The sequence below is a fragment of the Harpia harpyja genome, chromosome 19 (assembly GCF_026419915.1).
Source record: "Harpia harpyja isolate bHarHar1 chromosome 19, bHarHar1 primary haplotype, whole genome shotgun sequence".
Classification (NCBI taxonomy): Eukaryota; Metazoa; Chordata; class Aves; order Accipitriformes; family Accipitridae; genus Harpia; species Harpia harpyja.
Window position 1 is genome coordinate 20,101,667 of NC_068958.1, and position 20,385 is coordinate 20,122,051.

Sequence of the window (20,385 nt, forward strand, 5' to 3'; positions counted from 1 at the left end):
GGGAGCAAATGAACCCTGCCTCATGTTTTACAGGGTACCATCTGCCAGGCAGGAGCAGAGACCCCAGCACAGGGCTGGCTCCCTTCAGCAGGGGTGGGGGGCAGTTGGAAGTCACTCTGAGCAGGTGGGGGACCCGGGTGGGACAGCCCCCGGGGACGGGCTGGCTGGTGACACACGCCGAACCCCCGTGCTCTGCACCCCCGTTGCGATTCAGCCGCGTCGCTGGAAAGCGCCATCCCGAACGCACGCTCCTGGAAAAAACAGGGGCCGTGGCAAGGGAAGGGCTTATTTAAATTATTAATTAGTTTTGTTTTTAAACACGGGCTCCGAGCAGCCTCCGCAGCAGAAGGAATTGTTATTAAACGCCAGCCCTCCGGCAGGCAGGCCATGTGTGCGCAGCAGAGCCCGCAGCGCTTGGCTGCCAGATAAAGACGTTATTGTTGTCATCATCGTGCCTTCGTCCCAGCCCTCCGCCTCCCGCGCTCCCACCCACCCTTGGCCAGCGGCTCCCAGGAACAAAACCCCCGTGCTCGGCCGAGGCTCACTCGTGGCGGAGCCGAGAGGAGGAGGAGGAGGAGGGAGACAGCCAGAGAGAAACTTGTTTTGGGGATTAATAAGAGGCAGGAGGAGGGAGAGGTGCACACAGGTAAGCTGTAGGCAGGTGCTTTCCCCCAGGGTCTTCTTGCCTTGCCTGACCCTCCGATCCAGGACGCTGCACTGGTCCACGATGCTCCTGCCCTCTCCAGCCTCCCTGACATGCAAAGCAGCATCTGCTCTTCCTTTTTTTCCTCTCCTTTTGTTGGTTTTTCTATTCTTCAGCAGCTGGAGTCTTTGTTCCTTCCCTTTTCTCTTGTTGCAAAGAGTTTTTCTCGGCACGGGGCAGGCTGGGGTGGAGGGGGGGGAACTTGGGGCTGCAAAGTCGGAGGAAAGTCCTCTGTGAGAGAGTGTTGCAGCTACTGCCAGGCGCTTTCTGCGGGGGTGAGTGAGGACCCCCTTGTCTCCCCCACCCCGACCTGTGCTCTCACACACTCACAACCCCACGCACGCTCGGCTCTGGCTCTGCAGCCAGGGAGGCAGAGCTGGGGGTGCCGGGGGGGTGTGTGTGTGGGGGGCTGCACAGCCTGAGCCATGCCTAGGACAGTCCCCTGCCTTGGAAAGCAGCAGGGAAAGCGTCCAAGGAAGGGGGAGAGGCTGAAAGGCGAGCGGACACCTCTGGAGCCAGGACTGCTGCCAGGGAGCCTTTGGTAACATCGGGTTACGGCACCTTCCTTGTGCTGAGCAGGCTGGGGAAACGGCTGGGGACTGGGGGGGTCTGGGGGGTCCTGGTCCTGTGGGAGGGGGGGCTGTGCGCAGCCCCTCACCCCCGTGCCGGAGCGGGGAGCAGGGAGTTTTCCTGCCCTGCGGAGAGGACCAGCATCGCGCCGCTTTGAGAGCGAGGTGGGAGAGAGCAACCAAACAGCATCTCGATGCTTCAGGGGCATTTTTCAGCAAGCTGGTTTTCTGCCCAAAATGTAGGTGATAAAGCCCTTCTCTCCGGCCCGGCAGGCAGAGCCCTGCCTGAATCACACCGACCATGCCCAGGTCGTGTAACACCACTTTTGCTGCCTCGATCACCCAGATTTGAGCGTGGTCCAGGCAGGCGGAGAGGTGCAGCCCTCTCTCCGCACCCTTCCGCGGGGTGAGCTGCCGTGTGGGTCCCGTTTGGAGCCAGCTCTTTGTCTCGACTCCGGCAGAGGCAGGAGATGATGGGAGGAAGCAACAGGGCAGCGGTGATGTTCGCTGAAGTTCTGGGGAAAGGGTTTTGTTGCACAGAAGAGACTCATCCCAAACTCGCCCTTCCCTGTCTGAGAGTTTTAGGAAAAGCATCTACAAGGCAGAAAATGGAAATTCATCCCCTTGGCAGCTGGACACAAAGCATGTCACACATGAGGGCTTGGAAACTTTCCTGGGAGCCTGCGATCATGGGCCTTCCTTATGTGGTGCTCGGCCGATGGCATCCCACAAGCTGTCGGAGCTGCCTCCCGGGAAGCACCCTTTCCTTGGCCAGCCCTGGACAGGCAGCGTGGAGCCGAAATGCAGGGTGCTGGGTGTCTCTGCTGCCCTGGGGAAGGGGGGAGGCGAGGGGCTGAGTGTTTTCACCTGGGAAGAGATAAAAGCGCAGCTGTGGGAGGTTTCCTCTGCCCTCGGGAAGAGGCTGGAAGGGAGGGATGAGGCAGCAGCAGCTGATAAGGCATCAGAGCAGTTTCCCACCCTTAGAGAAAGCAGAGCCGGGGGGAGCAAGGCGAGGTGTCTGCTTGGAGGGGACCAGGGTGTGCATGGGGGGCAGGCTGAGGGGCCGGGCTGCAGTCGCTTTGGCAACATTTTCTCCCGTGATTTGCTTTTGTCTGTGTCCAGCCAGCTCCACCGTGTGTGGCGGAGAGATCTGCGGGCGGGCTGAGCTGGGAGCAGCCCTGGGAAGGGTCGGGACATGCAGCGAGGGAGGAGGAGGGAGGAATTGCTGACATGGAGAAGGCAGCAGAAAGGTGTTTTCTGCCAGGACTGCCTTCCCACAGACCCTGCTGCGGGAGGAGGTTGCTGGAGGGAGCAGTGAACGCAACAAGCCTTTCGCAATGAGTCTGGTCACTGTGGTACAGTGAGGAAACGCGCCTGGCACGCAGAGGGACGCTGGAGCCGCGCGTTGTCATCCCCATGTCTTCCAGTCCTCGGGCTGAGCCCAAAAGTCTTGCTCGAGAGCCCAGCAGCACGGCCGAGCTGCTGTCTGGCAGGGTCTCCCGAGACACCCATCCCCTGCATGGACAGAGCACTATCCCCGCAAGAAGAAACGCAGCGGGGGGCCGAGCCCCTGCGGCTGCCTCGGCGGTGTGCTGGCTCCAGCCCCAGCCAAGGAGGCTGCCTGCGGCTCCGCTTCTCCCTGGGAAAGCGCTGGGAAAGGGCGAGAAGAGCTGCTTGTTGCATCAGGGCTCTGGTCCCCTGGGGACGCCTGGGTGACAGCGTGTCTGCCCTCCCCTCGGAGGACAGCTTTGCACCGTATTTAGTCCTTTTCCACCATTCCCAGCTCTCCAGCGCCGCTGGATAAAGAGCTCCCTGTTTTGGTTACAGCTGATCAGACCCAGACTCTTGCAGAGACATGAACAGGCTGTTGGCGGTGGTTGGACACGAGGGAAGCCGACGAGGGAGCTTTGCTGGCTCCTTTCGGTTATTTTTAGCTTGCCCTCCTTGTTCTGCTCCAAGGTGCAAGTTCTTAGGCTGGGTGGGGGTGTTTTGCAGCCTGGGGGCTGCAGGGATGATGGGAATTGGGGGTCCCAGCGGGAAAGCTGTGAAGGGAGCTAGCAGGGTTATGGACAACAGGCTGGAAAGGATCCCCGGTCCAGCCATCTAGGCTTTCTCCTCTCCTCCCAAAGTTAAAAGTTCCCTTTATCCCTCCCAGTCCCTCCACAGGAGCAGGGATCCCAGATACATGGGTGATAGCTGTCCAGAGCCAGCTGTTGCTCTCTGTGTATCTAACTGCTGCAAGAGGAGGCGGGGAGGGCAGAAGGCACCCAAGGGACAGCGTTGGGACTTCTGCCAGTGATAAATCCCCCAGTGACCTTCACATAGCTCGCTCTTGCCCCGGAGGTTGTGATTTTTGCCTGCCCTTGGCACCAGTCACTGGGCTGGCAGGGAGCACTGCTTGGGAGCTGTGGGTTAGCGAGATGCAGCGAAGGTAAACTATTTGGAAAGCAAACACCGGTGGCATTTGGGGCTGGAATTTCCAGCTGTTGTGCCGAATTTTTGTCAATTGTAATGTGATGACTGAGGGAGCAGCTGCCTCTTTCTGGGAAAAAACCCTGGGGTGGCATCTGTTGGGTGCCTTGGTCTTGCTCAGGGGTGTCAGAACTGTTTTTGTCCATGAATCGAGCCTTTTCTCCACGCCAGGTGGTTGGTTTCGTGAATGCATTCATTGCTTCATGATTTAACTTTATTCCAGTTGCATGGATTCCTTGTGGGTACCCAGCATCCAAGCTGTCCTGTCTGTCAGGGAGTGGTGAGAAAGGTCGAGTGGAGGCATTTCCAGAGCAGGCACCGTGCCATGGCTCTGGCCGCGGATTCGGCAGCCGGTGCTTGTGCAGAATCAGGGTGTGGGATTTTGAAATCTGGCTGCTTGCGTTCACGCCAGTAAATTCAACTGCATGAAACTGGATGGAGAACAGACTGCCGACTGTGTCAGGTCCAGGGAGAGCTGGCTTTGAACCTTCTAGCATGTTGGAGGCAATTGTAAAGCTGGTGGTGGCCTCAGGCTTCCCGCATCCCCGTTATTCTGGAGGCAGGGCTGTTGCGGGGACTGCTGGCTGTGAACTGGTTTCCTGCAGATTGCTTGGAAATGGGTCCTGCTTTCCCGGAGCAGGCTGGGGAGCGGTGCGCAGAGCCTCTGCCGGGAGCTGCAGCTTTGCAGGGAGAGGCTGGTGGGGACCGGCAGCCGAGAAGGGTCGTGGCAGCGCTGGCTCTGCCTGGCTGTGATGGGCAGAGGGGCTGCGGCAGTCCCCATGGGGACGTGGCAGCGGGTTGCAGGCGGTACAGCAGATAAAAGGGGCTGCATCTGCCTCCTGACACTTTCCTTCTGTGCTGACAAATGCCACATGATGCTGCCGCTCTCCAGCCTGAATTTCTGGCTCGCTGACTATTTCTGCTATATGCCGAGTCCCTAAACATCTGCAGCGTTAAAGACTCATGGAGAGGGGATGGTGCAGGCTGTGCGGGGCCAGGTCGTTCCTGGAAGGGCTGAGAGCTCAGCCAGCTCCTGAGACCAAGGGGGTGACAGCTCTGCCCTGTCCCCCACCCTCCCTGTGACATTGCCCGGGGTGGCTGCCGGGTGGCCCGAGCTGAGCATCGCCGAACACCCGGATTGCAGCGCGTACTGGCTGGAATATCGTGTCCCAGCTGCCTCCTCCCCTCTGCAACAGGCCAAATGCAGACCTCAACCCCCGCCACTCCCCCAGGCGTTGTGGGTGTTAAAATCCAGGTCTGAGTTTTGGAGCGGAGGCAAAATCCCATGGAAAGGTCTGGGACAAGGTGGGGGGAGAGCCACGTGCAGGGAGGGACGTGACTGGGAAAGGAGCAGGGTGTTGCAGGGCCAGGGAGGGGACTGCACGTAGAGCAGCTCCCTGTCATGAATTTGCCCGTTCTCTGCAGCCCGCCGTTGAATCTGAACTCTTGCAACACAGAAGCACGCACGTACATCCCCAAAGGGGACGTACTGCAGCACTGCTGAGCTGAATATCTGGCAGCGTTTGGGCCCCGTTGCTCTTCCCCTGTTCCTCCCTTCCCCCAGCGAGATGCCAGAGCTCTGATTGAAAACAGCAGGCATCTGAGGCTTGTAGGGTTAAACAGAGCCAGATGGGAGCCGAGCGAGACAAAAAGGAAAGTAGGAAAGTAACAGGCTGGGCCTGGGGGGGGAGCAAGAACAGGATCTTTTCTTGGAGAAAGTCAATTACTTGGAGCCCCAGGAATGCATGGGATCACTTCAAAGGGAGCCGGGCTGGCGCAGTTCTGGGAGCAGTGGCCTATCGAAGGGCCCTAAGGGCGTCCCTAGGTGGGATGCGGACACTGGTGGGAAGCTCTAAGCAAAAGGGGGGTGATGTGGTGGGGGGCTACCCCAGCAGTGTTGGTCTGCGCTGCTTGCTGGTCAGATGAGGGCTGGGGACGTTTCCCTGCTGCTGCCCAAAGGCAAACATGATGTGCCTGCTCAGCCCTGCCTGTCTGCTGCTCCCACCGGGCATGCTGAGCCGAGCGGGGCTGGCTGCATCCACGGCACCGGTGCCGCTGGTCCCTGTGGCCACGACGGCAGGGCTGCGTGCCAGCGAGCTCCACTCCGTCACGTTGCATGGGAGAGAGCAACGAGCCGGGAGAGCCTGATTTCTCTCCAGCATCAGCATCGCCAGCGCCAGCATCACCAATGGCTTCTGCCCCATGCTCCAGTCCCAGTAGCTCTGGCTCCCACAGCAGTCATTCCGTTTGCCCAGGAGATCCATCTTCCTCTGAGTCTCCTCATCTTCTTCCCCGTCTTCCTCCCTGTCTCATCTCACTTGATTCTCTTTCCCACCCTGCCTCTGCCTCGCTCCTCCATCTGCCTCGCTGTGCATCCAGCTTGGCTCTGTTCCTGCTGGGGTGACAAATGCCGCCGGGAAAAGCCTGGCGAGCACCCCGAGGTATCTGCCCAAGAAGCCCACAGCTTGGTCTGCTCCAGCTGGCCCCAGGCAGTGTCAGAGCATCCAAAGCACCTTCTGCACAGGGCTTTCTGGGGACCTCATCTGCAACAAGCTGGATCCCTCCACCCTCCAAGGCATCAGCTGGAGAGCTACCAGCAATGGTCTTGCAAGGATGATTGCTGCTGTTCCAGGCAGCAGCGGGGAGGGCAGAGATGGGACAGGCAGCCTTCATGAGTTTGATAACGACCCAGAGAAGAGGGAGAGGTGGTATGTGTAAGGTGTTGGGCTGGTGTCCGGGAGAAACTCCCTGGCTCGGGGCAAGCAGAGACCTCACCTGATCCCTCCAGATCTCCCACTTCTCCTGGGAGTCTCCCCAAATAACTAGCCCAGCCCAGCACCCTACAGTGGGACTGGAGGTGATGGATCAGTTATTTGAGCAGCACAGGGCGCCGTATAGCCGAACACCTTTGTTATTGGCCATGCATAATCTTGCAAATATCCTTTTTATCACACAGCCTTGAAAATGGGCTGTCCTGCATTAAAGCCTTGTCCCTGAAGCACAGGGCCATCCATCTTTGCTGCCCCGCTAACTGCCGCTGGCTTCCCAATACTGTTGCTCAGCCAATTTGCTACTGAATCATTGATTTTTTGGCTCAAGTGCAAAATTAAGCCTAATCCATCAAGGTGTCTGAACGGGCAATCTATCCTTCGGGGAGAGGTCACAGTGGTGTTGGGGCTCCCGGGGGGGCCAGGGTCTGTGGGGCAGTGCTGGGGGTGGCATGTGAAAAAAAAACCCAAAACCAAATAAAAAAACCTCAACACCCCCCTCTATGGCATAAAGCTGAGCCAGAGAGAGGGGATCTCAGTGACTCATGCTCTAGAGAGGGGTTGGATTTAAAGATGACTTCCAAGGGGAAGGAGAGAAAATAGCAGGTTACTGGCAGGGATGTGGGGTAAATTCCTGCCTGTCAGTGATGAGGGAGATGGGAGATGATGCAGTACCTAAATCAGGCGTTTCCTAACCCACCTCTTCTTGTTGCCTCCCTCAGGGAAACATCTGGACCATGAAGGTGGCCTTCAGATTGCTTCTCCCGCTTGTTCTTGTGCTGATCTCAGAGGTGAGCGGGCAGCGGAGGAAGCCTCCACGGAAACCCACCCGCCCACCTCCCGAGTTCGTTGAGCCCGTCGAGCCCACGGAGCTGCCTCCACCCCTGCCCCCGGGTCCCCCCTCCGTCTTCCCCGACTGCCCCCGAGAATGCTACTGCCCTCCAGACTTCCCCTCTGCCCTCTACTGTGACAGCCGCAACCTGCGGAAGGTCCCCATCATCCCATCCCGCATCCACTACCTCTACCTCCAGAACAACTTCATCGATGACCTCCCGGAGGAGTCCTTCAGGAATGCCACGGGGCTGAAATGGGTCAACCTAGACAACAATCGCATCCGGAAGGTGGACAGGCGGGTCCTGGAGAAGCTGGAAAACCTCATCTTCCTCTACATGGAGAAGAACCAGCTCAAGGAGGTGCCTTCCTTCCTGCCACCCAACCTGGAGCAGCTGCGTCTGAGCAGGAACCAGATCTCCAAGATCCCTGCTGGGGTCTTCAACAAGTTGGAGAACCTGGTGCTCTTGGATCTGCACCACAACAAGCTGAGCGATGGGGTCTTCAACAAAAACACCTTCAAGGGACTCAAGAACCTCATGCAACTCAACCTTGCCCACAACATCCTGAGGAAAATGCCCCCCGGGGTGCCCAATGCCATCCACCAGCTCTTCCTGGACAGGAACAACATTGAGGACATCCCCAGTGACTACTTCAAGGAGTTCCCCAACCTGGCATTCATCCGGCTCAACTACAACCAGATCTCTGACAAAGGGCTCCCCAAGAACTCCTTCAACCTCACCAACTTGCTGGTGTTGCACCTGGCCCACAACAAGCTCACCAACGTCCCTTTCATCAGCCCCAAGCTGGAGCACCTCTACCTGAATAACAACTCCATTGAAAGTGAGTTGCACTGGCTGGTCGGGAGGCTGTGGTGAGGTCTGAGGGGGAGCAGATGGGCTTGAGGATGGCAAGTGTTTTGTTGAAAAAGGTCATTTTTCACCCGGTGGGATGTGAACCCTTCAAAGGGGGATGCAGTGGTGAGATGAGCTGGGGGCTCTTTGTAGGTGAATAAAGCCCTAAGGGGGGGGATTTGCACGTGGGGAAGGGTGGCCTGAGGGTGAGGGTGGTAACTGAGAAGCAGAGCTAAATTCCCCCTGGTGCTGCAGGGCTTTTCTTGTTCCTTGTCATGGGCAGCTCTTCTTTGGGGCCACCTGCCATCTAAATAGTTACTTCCCCAGCAGGGCTTAGAAATGGGGATATTTAAAAAGGAGAGTCTGTGCACATATTTTAAGAACAGATGCCAAATACGCAGTCAAGATGGTTAGAAATAACCCAGCTTAGCTCTCGAGCTGAGCCTCACAGAGGAAGGAACAGGGAGAACAAGGCTGTGATGGAGGTTGCCTTGGCAAACCAACCGGGGCAGTTTCACACCATTCCAGGCAAAGCACTGCAATTTCATGGGAGAGGTGCTGGCCTGTGAAATGTGTAAACATAGCTAGCATGTTCGAGAAGAGGACAGAGACCCATTCCTGGTCACCCCAGATGTTTCTGCTATTAGAGGTCCAGCAACCTGCTGTCCTTGTAATCCACGGGGAAGCAAGAATGCGGTGCTCCTGCCAGAAACCCTCCATGTGCACTGGGAAAAGTGCGCTGGGCTCTTCTATTTCTGGGTGCGGTGGGGTGTAGGGGGGCTGCAGGACCCACCCAGGGCATTACTCACCTGTGAAGCAGCCGCCGGGCAGGACACTGGTCCCCACAAGTGGTGTGACACAAGCACTTCCACGCTGCGGTGTTTATCGCGCAGTGATGGCGCGTGGCTTTATATGTAAGAGTGGTCCACTGCCAAAGAGGGGTTGTAAAATCACAGAGCAGCTTTAGTGGGCCAGGTCCTGCCCAAACAGGGCACTGAACATGAGCCAGGAAGGGACGAGCAAGAAGACTGCTCTTTGCAGGCAAGCACTAATAACATCATGGGATGTGATGCCAGGGAGAGGGACAAAACCCTCACAGAGGCACATCCCTTCTCTCAAGGGGCCACCGGAGTCGGTTCCCACGGAATAATGATGCAGTGATGAACGCCTGGTTCAAATGGCGGTTAATCTGCATTTTATTTAAACACCACCAAACTGGAGCCAAGGGGCACTTTGGGGCAAAGGTGGTGACTGCTGCTGGGTTCACACACACTGGTACCCAGGCCCTGCTAGGACTTTCCACGGAGAGATGCCTGCGTGGCCATGCACATCATGTCCCAGCTCTTTTTTTGCCTATTTTACCCAGCTTCTATAAGGTTTCAGTCCCTGGAGTTGGGTAACAACATAAGAATCCCCAGGTTTATTTTCTGTAATGCAGGCCCTGGGGTGGGGAGAAACTCGTGGAAATCCAGAAGCAAGCAACGAGCTGGTTATTGACGTTATCTTCAGTGTAACGGTGCTGGAGCATATTTCCTTGATGTTTTTTTGAAGGCTTAGGGCTGGCTCAGCAGGTTTCATGTTTGAAATAATCCCTTTTCTCTCTCAAATGACATTGCATCCCTCATCGCGCTTTGGCTGAACGTGACCTACTTCATTTCTGAACAAAAGCAAGATTTTCCTCTTGCCGGGGCAGCGCCGTCTTTTGGGAGAGGCTGGGGATTCTCCCCCTCGGTAGCAAAGCAACCCCATTTTGGGGTTTGACAGAAAGGCAGGCAGAGAGGGGGGTCTCTAGCATCCCTCTCTGTCTTCCCTTTCCTCTAACGTGCACCCCGCTTTTCCTCTCCTCTCTGCAGAAATCAACGGGACGCAGATCTGCCCCACCTCACTGATGTCCATCCAGGACTTCTCCCCCTCCGACCTGGACAGCGTGCCTCGGCTCCGGTACCTGCGGCTGGATGGGAATCTCCTGAAACCCCCCATCCCCTTGGACCTGATGATGTGTTTCCGCCTCCTGCAGTCCGTGGTTTTCTAACCCTGCCCGGCAGCGTGCCTCTCCCAGGACTTGGCTTTGCACAGAGACTTGACCCCCGTCAGTGTTTGACACGTGGGACCCTCTTTGCCTCCCTCTCCCCCTGCTCACATCCCGCCTCCGTCCCTCTTGCCTTTCCCCCTTTCCTCCCCTGCAGTGGCCGTGGACACGCGTGGCGTGTGCATCCTTGGGGACCACTGCCTGCAGGACAGCACCGCGTCGCAGCAGCCGTCCCAGCCCGCAGCATCAGCCCGGGGTGGCTGCCACGCTCACCCCAGTTCCCTGCCTGTGGGCTCTGCCTTCTCTGCCCTCCCCCAGGCCAGCCCTGGAGCTGGCTCTGTTCTCTCCCCTTCCATCCGGCAGAGTTTCAGGAGGTTGGATTCGGTCCAAGCCAAAAAAGCATCTCCGGATGGAGCTGACGAGGGAGCCCAGGGGTCAACCTCGCTGCAGGACTTGGGTCGTATCATTGCTCCGGGTGGTCGCAGCTGTGACGGAGGTGGAGGAGGGATGCCCTGGGCTGGTGTGCCGACGCTGCAGATGGCCACCCTGTAGCTTTAGGGTGCAGGGCGATGCCAGCCGGGCGTACCGGTGGCGGGGTGGCTAAGGGGGAGCAGGATCCGTGCAGGAGGAGGGTGGCCAGGTCTGGCACCGACCGGCAGGACCGGCAACGACACCTCGTGGCCACGTCCCAGGGCCCCGGGGCGAGGGACACGCTCCTCCAGCCTGGGCCCTCCTGGGGGGCTTTGGCCTTGGCTCTGCATTGCTCTGGAGGCCGAGGGGTTTATTCCCTCATGGTGGTGTGAATTTGGCAGGAGGGAGCGGGAAGTCCGTCTGGCCCCCGCAGCTGGAGCTGGGCTCTCCTGCGCCCTGCCTGGGTTGCACCTTCCCCGCAGCAATACACCACGCATCCTCCTTTGCAAGACCAGCCCCCTCCCAGGCTTTCATCCCCACCAGACACCCCCCCCAGCAGCATCAGTCCATGGTGCCGCAGCTCCCTCCCAGCATCCTGCATCCTCCCCGTGCTGCAGGGATGCAGGGCTCAGCGCATCGGCCGCACTCCGCTGCTTCCAGCTAACCCCTGCTCTCCCCGATGCCGGCAGGACCCAAAGCCTGTGGGACCCCAATGCTGGTGACCTGTCCTGGGCATGGGACCCCCTCCCCGGGGGCAAAGCAGAGCCGGCTGCTTTGCAGTGATGCCAGCGGGACACTTGCTCTCGTATTTAGGTACCTGGGGTCAGATGCTGCCGTGGGTGTAAACTCGGGCTCTGCCGCGGCTGGGTTGACCCATGAGATCTCCGCTCTGTTCTCACAGTCCCTCTGCCCTCCTGCCTTGACTCCCACCTCCTGGAAGTTTTACTCTCTGTTGCTTTCTTGAACCAAACACATGACTGGTTTTGCCTTTTTTTTTAGAAAAAAGGAAAGAAAAAGAAAAAGGAAGAATTACTCTTTTGGAAAAGCTATTTTTTATTCCCCCTTCTCCCTGTTTTCACATGTATTGCTTCCCTCTTTGATAGCTGTACCTGCATATATAGGGTGTCTGGGTTTAGGGGAGGTTATACTCTTTTTTTCTTCCTGATTCTCAGGATTTAGATTTAAGGCCGAGCATTAGAGGAAAAAAAAAAAAAATATCCAACTGAAATAAGCATTAAAGCAATAGACCAAAGAAACCAGCTGTTACCTCCTTTGTGTTCAGCTACCAAAACTGACCCTTCTCTGAGACGGGCATGGGTGGGCACTGTGTCCCGCTCCCCGGGAATGGGACAGGGATGCTCCCCGCAGCCTGGGGACACACCAGCGACCCTGCGAGCTGGGTGCTCCCCCCTTCCCAGTGCTGGAAGGTTCATGAAACCCCCGTGCTAGTTCAGGCTTGTTTTCTCACCATAAAAGTCTATTCTCCAAATCTTCCTCCAGTGGGCTTTATTGGGTTCGACAGGTTTCAACCTTAAACCCGGAGACCCTATGTATATATTTATATATAATGTGTATATATACTGGTAGACTGTACAGATATATCTAGAGACATATGTAGTTCTCAACCGATTTCAACTTAATGGTATTTTCACTCCTACTCTCCGCAGCAGTGAAAATAAAATGATTCACAAAGGACCCAGAGCCGCGGTTGGACCTGCCTCTCTCTGATCCATCCTCATCTTCCTTGCTGCACGGGAGCTGCCGCTTCATTCAGGACCAGATTTCCTCTGTTGGGGCCAACCTTCCCACTGGTCGGAGCTTGGGAGACCCCGGGGGTCCCTTCAGCGGGAGACTGGTGGGCTCAGGGCTTGGCTGGTTGTGGTGTGCCCTCGCTTGAAGCGATGCTGGGTTGGACTCGCAAGCAGTGCCAGTGTCAAAGCAGCAGGCACGCCTGCAAAACCTCCCTGCGGAGCGGCAGTGGGTAAGCTTATGGAGCATGTGCCTGTCTTAATGAGCACCTCTGCTGATTAAGAGAGCCCGACCTCGTCTGCAGCTCCCAGGGTCGTGGCTGCAGCTGATGGGCGTTATTGTCCCTGCAAGCCAGCTGGGAGAAGGTGATGGCTGCCTGCGCTGTGTGTCAGGGCAGGGTGTGTGAACTCGGGCTGAGCTGCACCCACGTCACCTTCATGCTCCCAGGGAAGCCGGACAAACGTCCCTGGGGTGAGTTTGCCCCGGGAGAGCAGCACGGAGCAGCTTCAAGGCATGCACGGGGGCAGCCAGCGGGGAGGTATCTCTCCCACCTACGGCAATGAGCCCGCATCCATCCCCAGGGCTGCGGTCGCGCGGGGCGCGTGCGCGTTTTCACACGAGCAGAACGGGTGTAGGCAGCGACTTATCCTTCTGCCCATCGCCGCAGCTTCAAAAATCTCCTCTTGCTGCTGCTCTCCCCACGTGAATCATGAGCGGAGAGGGAGGACGGCTGTGGGCGTGGGTGCAAACGCATGGGCTGCGGCGTGGGGCTGCTCACGGGAGTGTGCACGCTGGCAGGAGGGGATGCGTGTGCGTGTGTGTGTGCAGAGCAGGCACAGGCAGCGAGCTCCCCTTCTGTTTTTGTGCCGGAGAATAAAATCTCCGTATTTTGTCATCGGGGCGTGAATCATGCACTCTCGGGCGTACATTCGCTTGCTGCTTCCCCGGGGAAGTCAGCCCTGTCTCCTGGGGGAGCCGAGCACCGCAAAAGCAGGGGGGCTCGTTTCTTCTCTCTGCAAACAGTCGCTGTGCCACCTTGGGAACGGGACCTGGGCCATCGGCGTGGGAAGCCCTCCCCTCGCCGTGTGTGTTGTGGGGTCACGGGGAAGGCTGGAAACCCCTCGTTAGTGTGTGTGGGGGGGAGCCGAGTGGGGCTGCTGGGGTGGGCATCAAAGGGGGCTCCTCAGCATGGTGGGTGCTGATCTTCCCGGTGCTGGAGCGAGGGCCGTGGGCCCATCTGGGAGCGGCTGGATATGGCGAGAGGCAGTCTGGAGCAGGATGAGTTACTGCTCAAATCAAGCCCCCTTGCAGCCGGTGACCCCCACCCCAGCCCACTTGTGGGTGCCTGAGCAGGGACCTCCCCTGCCGTGAGGGTCCGCACCGACCCTTCGGGCGATGCCACGCGTGCGGGTGTTCGCTGCAGCTGCTGAGGTGCCGCTGCCTCGGGGGACAAGGGAAGAAGTGGGCACAAGGACGGACGCCGGCTGCTTCTCTAAGGGCAGCAAAACAGGGACCCCAGGTGCCCCCGGGGACCCTCGCCAGCCCAGGCTTTTGCTTTGCAGCAGTTTCCCCCACGCTGGGCTGCCGGGCAGGAGCTGCCCCCCCGATCTCCCCCCGAGCTGGGGCAGAAGGTGCCATCCAAAGGCCATGTCCCCTCCAGCCGTGCTGCACCAAAGATCCCGCTCCCCGGGGAAGGGGGGGGACTCAGGAGCCGACCCTGGACAAGTGCCTGCAGCCCCTCCAAGGAGCAGAGGCACCGGGTCAGCTGTAATGCCCCCCCCCAGCTGCCACATTGCCTCCATCATGGTGGCTGCTGAGCCGTCTAATGAGGGGCTTAACGAAGATTAGCGGCGGCCCTTTGCTCTGCTCCGTGCTGAGCAGGACTGGGGCTGTCCTGGCAAGGGGGGACGCCGTGGGCTGGGGGCGAGGGGGCTGCGGGTGTGTGGACAAAGCCCGTGCCCACTGGTGGGGGGGGGGGGGCTACCAGGGTGTCCCCGCCTGCCCAGCAAACACCGGCAGATGGGTGCGATGTCTCGGGTGGGTGAGTGCGTGGGCTGCGATCTGCCTGCGGGAGAGAAGAACATTTTTACAGCAGTGGGTGGCTGTGTGTGCACAAGGCTGCCCAGCGCTGCAAGGAGCCCGGGGGGGCTGCCGTGCACACCCTGCCTGTCCTGGGGTGTCCCAACCCCACAGGACACATCCCTGGCAATCACATCCCCTCCCTCCCCCAGAGGATGAAGCAGGACCAGGGGGTATCAAGCAGAGTCCCTCTGCCCCAAAGCACGTGGGTGCACAGAGATGGGGGATGTCTCTCATCCTATCCCGGTGAGGGGAACCGCACTGCTCGCCCCTGCATCCGCACCAGCTCCCCCTCCCCAAACCACCCCCATGTTTCCAAAGCAAGGGTGCGCGGAGGGGCGAGCGGTGCTGAGCCCCACAGGAGGCGAGTTGGGGGGGACGAGCAGAATATCATCAGCCATCTGGCTGCTGGGGTGGGCCTGTGCAGACCCCCAAACCCTGGGGAGCAGCGGGTTCCCCCACACTCTCCCCAGGGCTGGGATGCTCACCGAGCCCCAACATCCCACCCAGTTGAAACCCAGAACAGCAAGGGGGGGGCTGTGCCTGGTGCTTTGCCATTCCTGCATCCCTGGGGATGGCCACAGCTGGAAATCACTCTGGTTTGGCAGGACCTGGGCTGGTTGGGGCAGGGATGGAGCTGGCTCTGCCCCCTCTGCCCAGGGCTGTGTGTCCCCATCGCTCATGGGGACACCAGGCAGGGAGCGCAGCACAGTCCCCATCCCGTCCCATCCCATCCCACCCCTCCCAGCCCCAGACACAAACCTGGGCTGTTGGAGGACAGCCACCACTGGGGCTGGCTCACCCCTGGGGACAATATAAGGTCCCAGTGGGGGACTGCCGGCTTGATTGGCCGCATCCTGCCTCTCCCCTCGGCAGCAGCCATGCCAGGCCCCTCTGTGCAGCCCCCCCTCCTCTCCACGCATTAAAAGCCCAGCAGCCCTTCCCTTGCCAGTGCACCAGCCTGCAGGAGCAGAGTGGGGGTCTCCCACACCAAGGAGGAGGGGAAAGGGGGTACGTCCGTGCCGTCTTCTTTCTGCTCCTCCAGCACCGAGCAGATCCCCCCCCGGGCTGGGGTGAGCTGCGGGGCTGGGGTGGTTGGGGGCCAGCGATGCGCATGGGGGGGCTCGCTGCACTCGTAAAGGTTTGATCTGTGGGAAACTGGCAGAAATTAGGGAGCAGCATCCTCAGTCCGGGGTGCAAAAACCCTGGGCTGGGTCGTCGCTAATGCATTTGGTTTAGGAGAGACGCGTGGGAGGCTTCTGGGTGCCGGGCCCCTCCGCCTGCTTTGCCGTGGGTGCACACGTGGGCGTGCAGCCCGCTGGGTGGGCGATGCTGCAGCATAGGGTGCACGGTGGGTGCTGGGGACCCATGAGCAGGGGCCAGCTTCAGGTGGGAGTGAGCTCCCTTTGGGAATGGACTCTGGTGGGGGTGTCCCCGTGCAGGCAGCCCCTGTGCTCAGGGTCGAGTCACAGGGACCCTGTGGCCTCGGGTCCCTTGGGTGCTGGCTCGCCCAGGATGCTGGAGGCTGAGAAACAGCACCTCAGGGCTTTGGACCTGGGTGTAGGAGCAGGGCGAGCAAAGGGGAGAGCAGCAGAATGCCAGGACTCCTGGGGTCATTTCTGCTTGGCTGCTGGGTTTATTGGGCCAGCAACCAGTTTCACCCACTGCCTCGAGGGGCCAGAGCAGAACCCCGAGCCCCTCATCACCTCCCAGTCCCCTCACTGCCTCCTCGGGGCTGGGAAAGCCGGGAAGCGAGGGCAGTCCGGCACGGCTGCGGGGCCTCTCCTGCACAGCCATCCAGCCGAGCGTGAAATGGGCTGAAAAGAAAAGGGACGGCGTAATGTTCCCAGGGCCGGGGGCGGAGGACGTTTGTCCCCCGTGGTGGCCGCAGTCCCCACCACGGCTGCAGAGCGGGGCTGGCTGCAGCCAGCGTGCCAGTCCTGCGTTCCCGTCCCTCTTTGCTTTCACTGCTTTGCAACCATTTCAGGGCACCTGGCCCCATCCTGACCTGCATTGCTGGCCCTGTCGGAGCCCTGTGCCTCCAGGGACTGCGGTCCCCAGCGCTGCCCTCGGAGCGGTGACCCTGGCCGGGTGCAGGATGCGGACCCTGGCCTGGCTGGGCATCGCCAGCCTGTGTCTGGGGGCAGCTTGGGCTGTCCCAGCCAAGGAGGAGAAGAGGAAGGCAGGGAACCCAAAAGCTGATTTTGCACTCTACGAAAACCTGGACCTGGACAACTATGACCTGACATTGGACAACTATGGTGAGATCCTTGACCTGAACAACTATGAGGAGCTCTACGACTACGGCGACCTTGCTCCGAAGGTGAGGGGGATGCAGGAGAGCACCCAGTGTGTGGGACAGGTCTTCCCTGGGTGCATCCCGAGAAAGGGGCTTGTTCCAAGGAATGGATGGGGCACAGCTGGAGAACCAGCCTGTTGCACAAGCCTACAAGCCCGGGTGGCTCTTCCACCATTCTTGCTGATGGCAGGAGAAGCTTTACCAGACCCTGACCTCCACTGGCTTCCTTGTCCCCTGCCATCGCCTGGCCAGAGCATCACTGCAGGATGCCAGGACATGAGGCTTCCTGCATCCCTGGGCAAATGAGGGGGGGGCTTTTTGAAACCTGGAGCTAGGAGAGCTCTCCGAGGACGAGCTAGATTTTCAGTAAGACCTACCCAGTGCCCTCGACCCCTCGACCAGTGCTCCTGCACTGGAGGGGAGTGGGAGGACTTGCTTGGCTACCCCAGCCCTCGCACCCAGGCTGTATTTGCAGGTCGAGGTTGGCACCCTGGCTCCTCGCCCCAAGGACCCCATGGCTCTCCCAAACCTGGGCACCACGGCTGAAACCCCGAAGCTGCAGCCTCCGACCACCGCCGGCCCCGTCCGCCCAGCACCCATCCCCGTGCAGTGTGAGTGCAGGCCCCGGGGTGCAGCGGGATTTGGTTCCCATGGGATGCAGCCACATGTCCCAGGGGCAGCAGGGCTGGTGCTCTGGAGAAAAGGGAGCAAATCCTTTTGCCACCAGCAGACAGCAGCAGTTATTTGCTCTGCCCCAGCAGCGAGGAGATGGGGTGTTGGGGGTACGTCTTATCACTCAGCAGGCAGGAGGGCTGCAGCGAGACATTTCTGGGAAACAAGAGCTCCAGCAAAGCAGCAACATTTTAATGAGCAGAGGCATTGCGACAGTCGGACAGAGTAGCAATTAGATTAGTGACAATTAAAATCCTGTAGCGAGGGATAAATATCTTTATTCATTTTCTGTCACTCTGGACTGGGACAAATTAAGTAGGAGGCAAAGGGAAATTGTTGCCTTGCTGCTTTGAACTCCCCCACTAATGGATGCTGAGTCTCGCGGGTGCTGGGGGAGAGGAGAGGGAGCATGTGCGTGAGGGACAGGGCTTTACCCCTTCTGCCACCCCTGCCCGGCTTGCCAGGACCCTCATGCAGCTGAGACAGATGTTTTGCTCGATGCAAAACTGTTTTCTTTTGTTCTGTTTCCTTCTGTGGAAAAACTAAGGGGGCCAAGTGAGCCCTGGGTGTAACGCTGCTGTGCTTGGCAACCTTACATCTCCCCCTCTCCCGCGGGAGGTATTTGGCCCTGAGCAGTTTCACTTATTAGCAGCTCTTTTGGCTCAGAGTTTCTGGCCCTTCCCTTGCCGAGATGCCCTGGGCTGTTTTGCTGATGAAGGTGCTGGGGCTGTGACAGCTCTGGGTGCTAGAGACTTCGTGTACCCACAACGTGGGCAGGGGTGGGCATGGCCTCCCACCTCCCTGCATGCTGCGGTGCTTCGTGGGGGACGCGGGAGCTGCGCCGTGCCATGCCAAGGGTTGTCTCTGCAATCCCAGTCCTGCCCAGTTGCCTGCTCTGCCTGTGCATCAGCACCTCTGTCTACTGCGACGACACCGACCTGGAGCACATCCCGCCGCTGCCGCCGGAGACTACATACCTCTATGCCCGCTTCAACCGCATCGGCGCGATCCGGGCCAGCGATTTCACGGGACTGAGTATGTCCGGGCAAGGGAATAGCCAGGCTCTGCAATGGGGCACGGGGGGAATAAGCGGTTCTTTGTGGGTCCCTGTTCATTTCCTCCCTCCTCTCCCTCCAGAGAAGCTGAAGCGAATAGACCTGACCAGCAATTTCATCTCCTGGGCAGATGCGGATGCCTTCCGCTTGCTCCCCAGCCTGCAGGAGCTCATCCTGCCCGAGAACAGGCTGACGGCGCTGCCCGAGCTGCCCCGCAGCATCGTCCGGCTGGACGCCCGTCTCAACAGGATCCCCAGCACCGGCCTCCGGCCCGAAGCTTTCCGGGTGGGTGCTGGGGCTGCTGGCCCGGTGGATGAATCCAGGCTGGTTTTAGCCCAAACCTGCCATGCCAAGGGGTAAAAGGGATGGTGCAGAGGGCCGGAGCGGGGCTGCGAGCAGGGACGTTCATCTCTCCCCTCTTCCTGCAGGACTTGAAGCAGCTGCAGTTTCTCCATCTGTCCGATAACCAGCTGGATTATATCCCGGCACCCCTGCCCGAGAGCCTGCGCTCCCTGCACCTCCAGGTGAGATGAGCCCAGGCCCAGGCTTGTCTGTACCTGAGTCTAGGAAAGCCCACCACCACCTCCTTCCTCTCCTTCTCCTCCCCATCCCTTCGAATCTGATTTTGCCCTTTGCCTCCCTGGCCAGAACAACAACATCCAGACCATGCACGAGGACACGTTCTGCAACAGCCAAGACCACAGCCAGATCCGCAGGGCGCTGGAGGACATCCGCCTCGATGGCAACCCCATCAACCTCAGCCTCTTCCCCAACGCCTATTTCTGCCTGCCCCGCCTGCCCACGGGCCACTTCTTCTGAGCCCCACAGCCCCAACGCTGGGAAACAACGGCGAGCATTCCCGGACCCACCATGCCCTCACCCCAAACCCCCTCGGACCCTGCTGCCCCATGGAAAATGTGGGGTTAAGGCAGATGTATTTAACCCTGGTGTGAGCTGAGCCTCCGTGCAGGGGTGAACTCAGTTCTGGGGCAAATGGAGCAGGGGATAGGCAGCTCTAATAAAATGAAGACTTTACAAATGCATTCAGTGTCTTGTTCTCAACAGTGAGAGCAGCAGAAAGCTCTCACCCAGCCCCAGCCCAGCAGCTGCTTTGTGAACGGTGCTGGTTTGCAAAGACAGGGACTTCCCTGTGTCCCAATTCTTCCTCAGTTCCCTCCCAGGGTCTTGGGAAGACCCCTCCGTGTCTGCTTTCAGGGTTTCCTGGACAGGGATGAGGAGCTGCATTCCTCCAGAGAGGCGATGCTGTGGCCACATCAGGTTCGACCTGCGTGTCCCCTCAGCCATCGCCAGGTCCATCAGGTGGGTCTGTGTGGCTCCGGAGGAGTGTTGCACACCCAAATGTGAGCTGTGGCCGCAGCTGGGCTGACCCCGTGCGCTCCCAAAGAAGATGCTGTAGGAAACCTGAGCACGGGGCAACTGGAGTCCTCCATCACCTCACCCCAGACCCGCTGCAGTCCTGCGGCCCCTGTTCTGCAGAGACCCTGACCCCCACCGGGACTGGGAGCTGTCCTGGCACTGAGTGGGGTCTCCAGCATGAGCTCTGCCCGGAGGGAGGGTGTCCCTGGGTTTGGGTGTGCTTCAGCTGCAGAGAAAGCCTGGAGCAGCACCGGAGCCTGGGAGCCAAACGGTCCCAGGTCCAGCAGGGAAGAGTCACTCGGAGGGAGTTAAAATATCTCGTATCATCCCAGCTTTCAACACCCGAAATGAGCTGCCCAGTGGTGAGATATTTTAAATATAATGTATTCATCCTCTATATTTTTATACACATGTAACAAACACGCATACCGTGAGAGGATGACACATCCCTGGAGAATCCAGAATCCTGAACTGAAACCACTGAGCTCAGCCCACATCCTCCAAGCCCAGGGAGGCA

The 20,385-nt window shown here is 59.2% G+C and overlaps 2 protein-coding genes across 4 annotated transcripts; both read left to right on the forward strand.

The window, feature by feature from the left end:
- The first annotated feature begins 539 nt into the window (after positions 1-539).
- Positions 540-10,472, forward strand: PRELP (proline and arginine rich end leucine rich repeat protein). Its single transcript, XM_052815522.1, has 3 exons — positions 540-646; positions 7,235-8,186; positions 10,051-10,472. The coding sequence occupies exons 2-3, from the start codon at positions 7,250-7,252 to the stop codon at positions 10,227-10,229; spliced, it is 1,116 nt and encodes a 371-aa protein (XP_052671482.1). The 5' UTR covers positions 540-646; positions 7,235-7,249; the 3' UTR covers positions 10,230-10,472.
- A 180-nt stretch (positions 10,473-10,652) lies between these two features.
- Positions 10,653-19,534, forward strand: OPTC (opticin). Of its 3 annotated transcripts, none has more exons than XM_052815520.1 (7): positions 10,653-12,857; positions 16,453-16,788; positions 17,240-17,375; positions 18,313-18,471; positions 18,574-18,776; positions 18,920-19,015; positions 19,140-19,534. In XM_052815520.1, exons 2-7 carry the CDS (start codon positions 16,564-16,566, stop codon positions 19,308-19,310), a joined length of 990 nt encoding a protein of 329 aa, XP_052671480.1. In that variant the 5' UTR covers positions 10,653-12,857; positions 16,453-16,563; the 3' UTR covers positions 19,311-19,534. The 3 variants fall into 3 exon arrangements, with proteins under 3 accessions (XP_052671480.1, XP_052671479.1, XP_052671478.1); XM_052815519.1 differs by lacking the exon at positions 10,653-12,857 and adding an exon at positions 15,435-15,538; XM_052815518.1 differs by lacking the exon at positions 10,653-12,857 and having other exon boundaries at positions 15,948-16,788.
- The last annotated feature ends 851 nt before the right edge of the window (positions 19,535-20,385 follow it).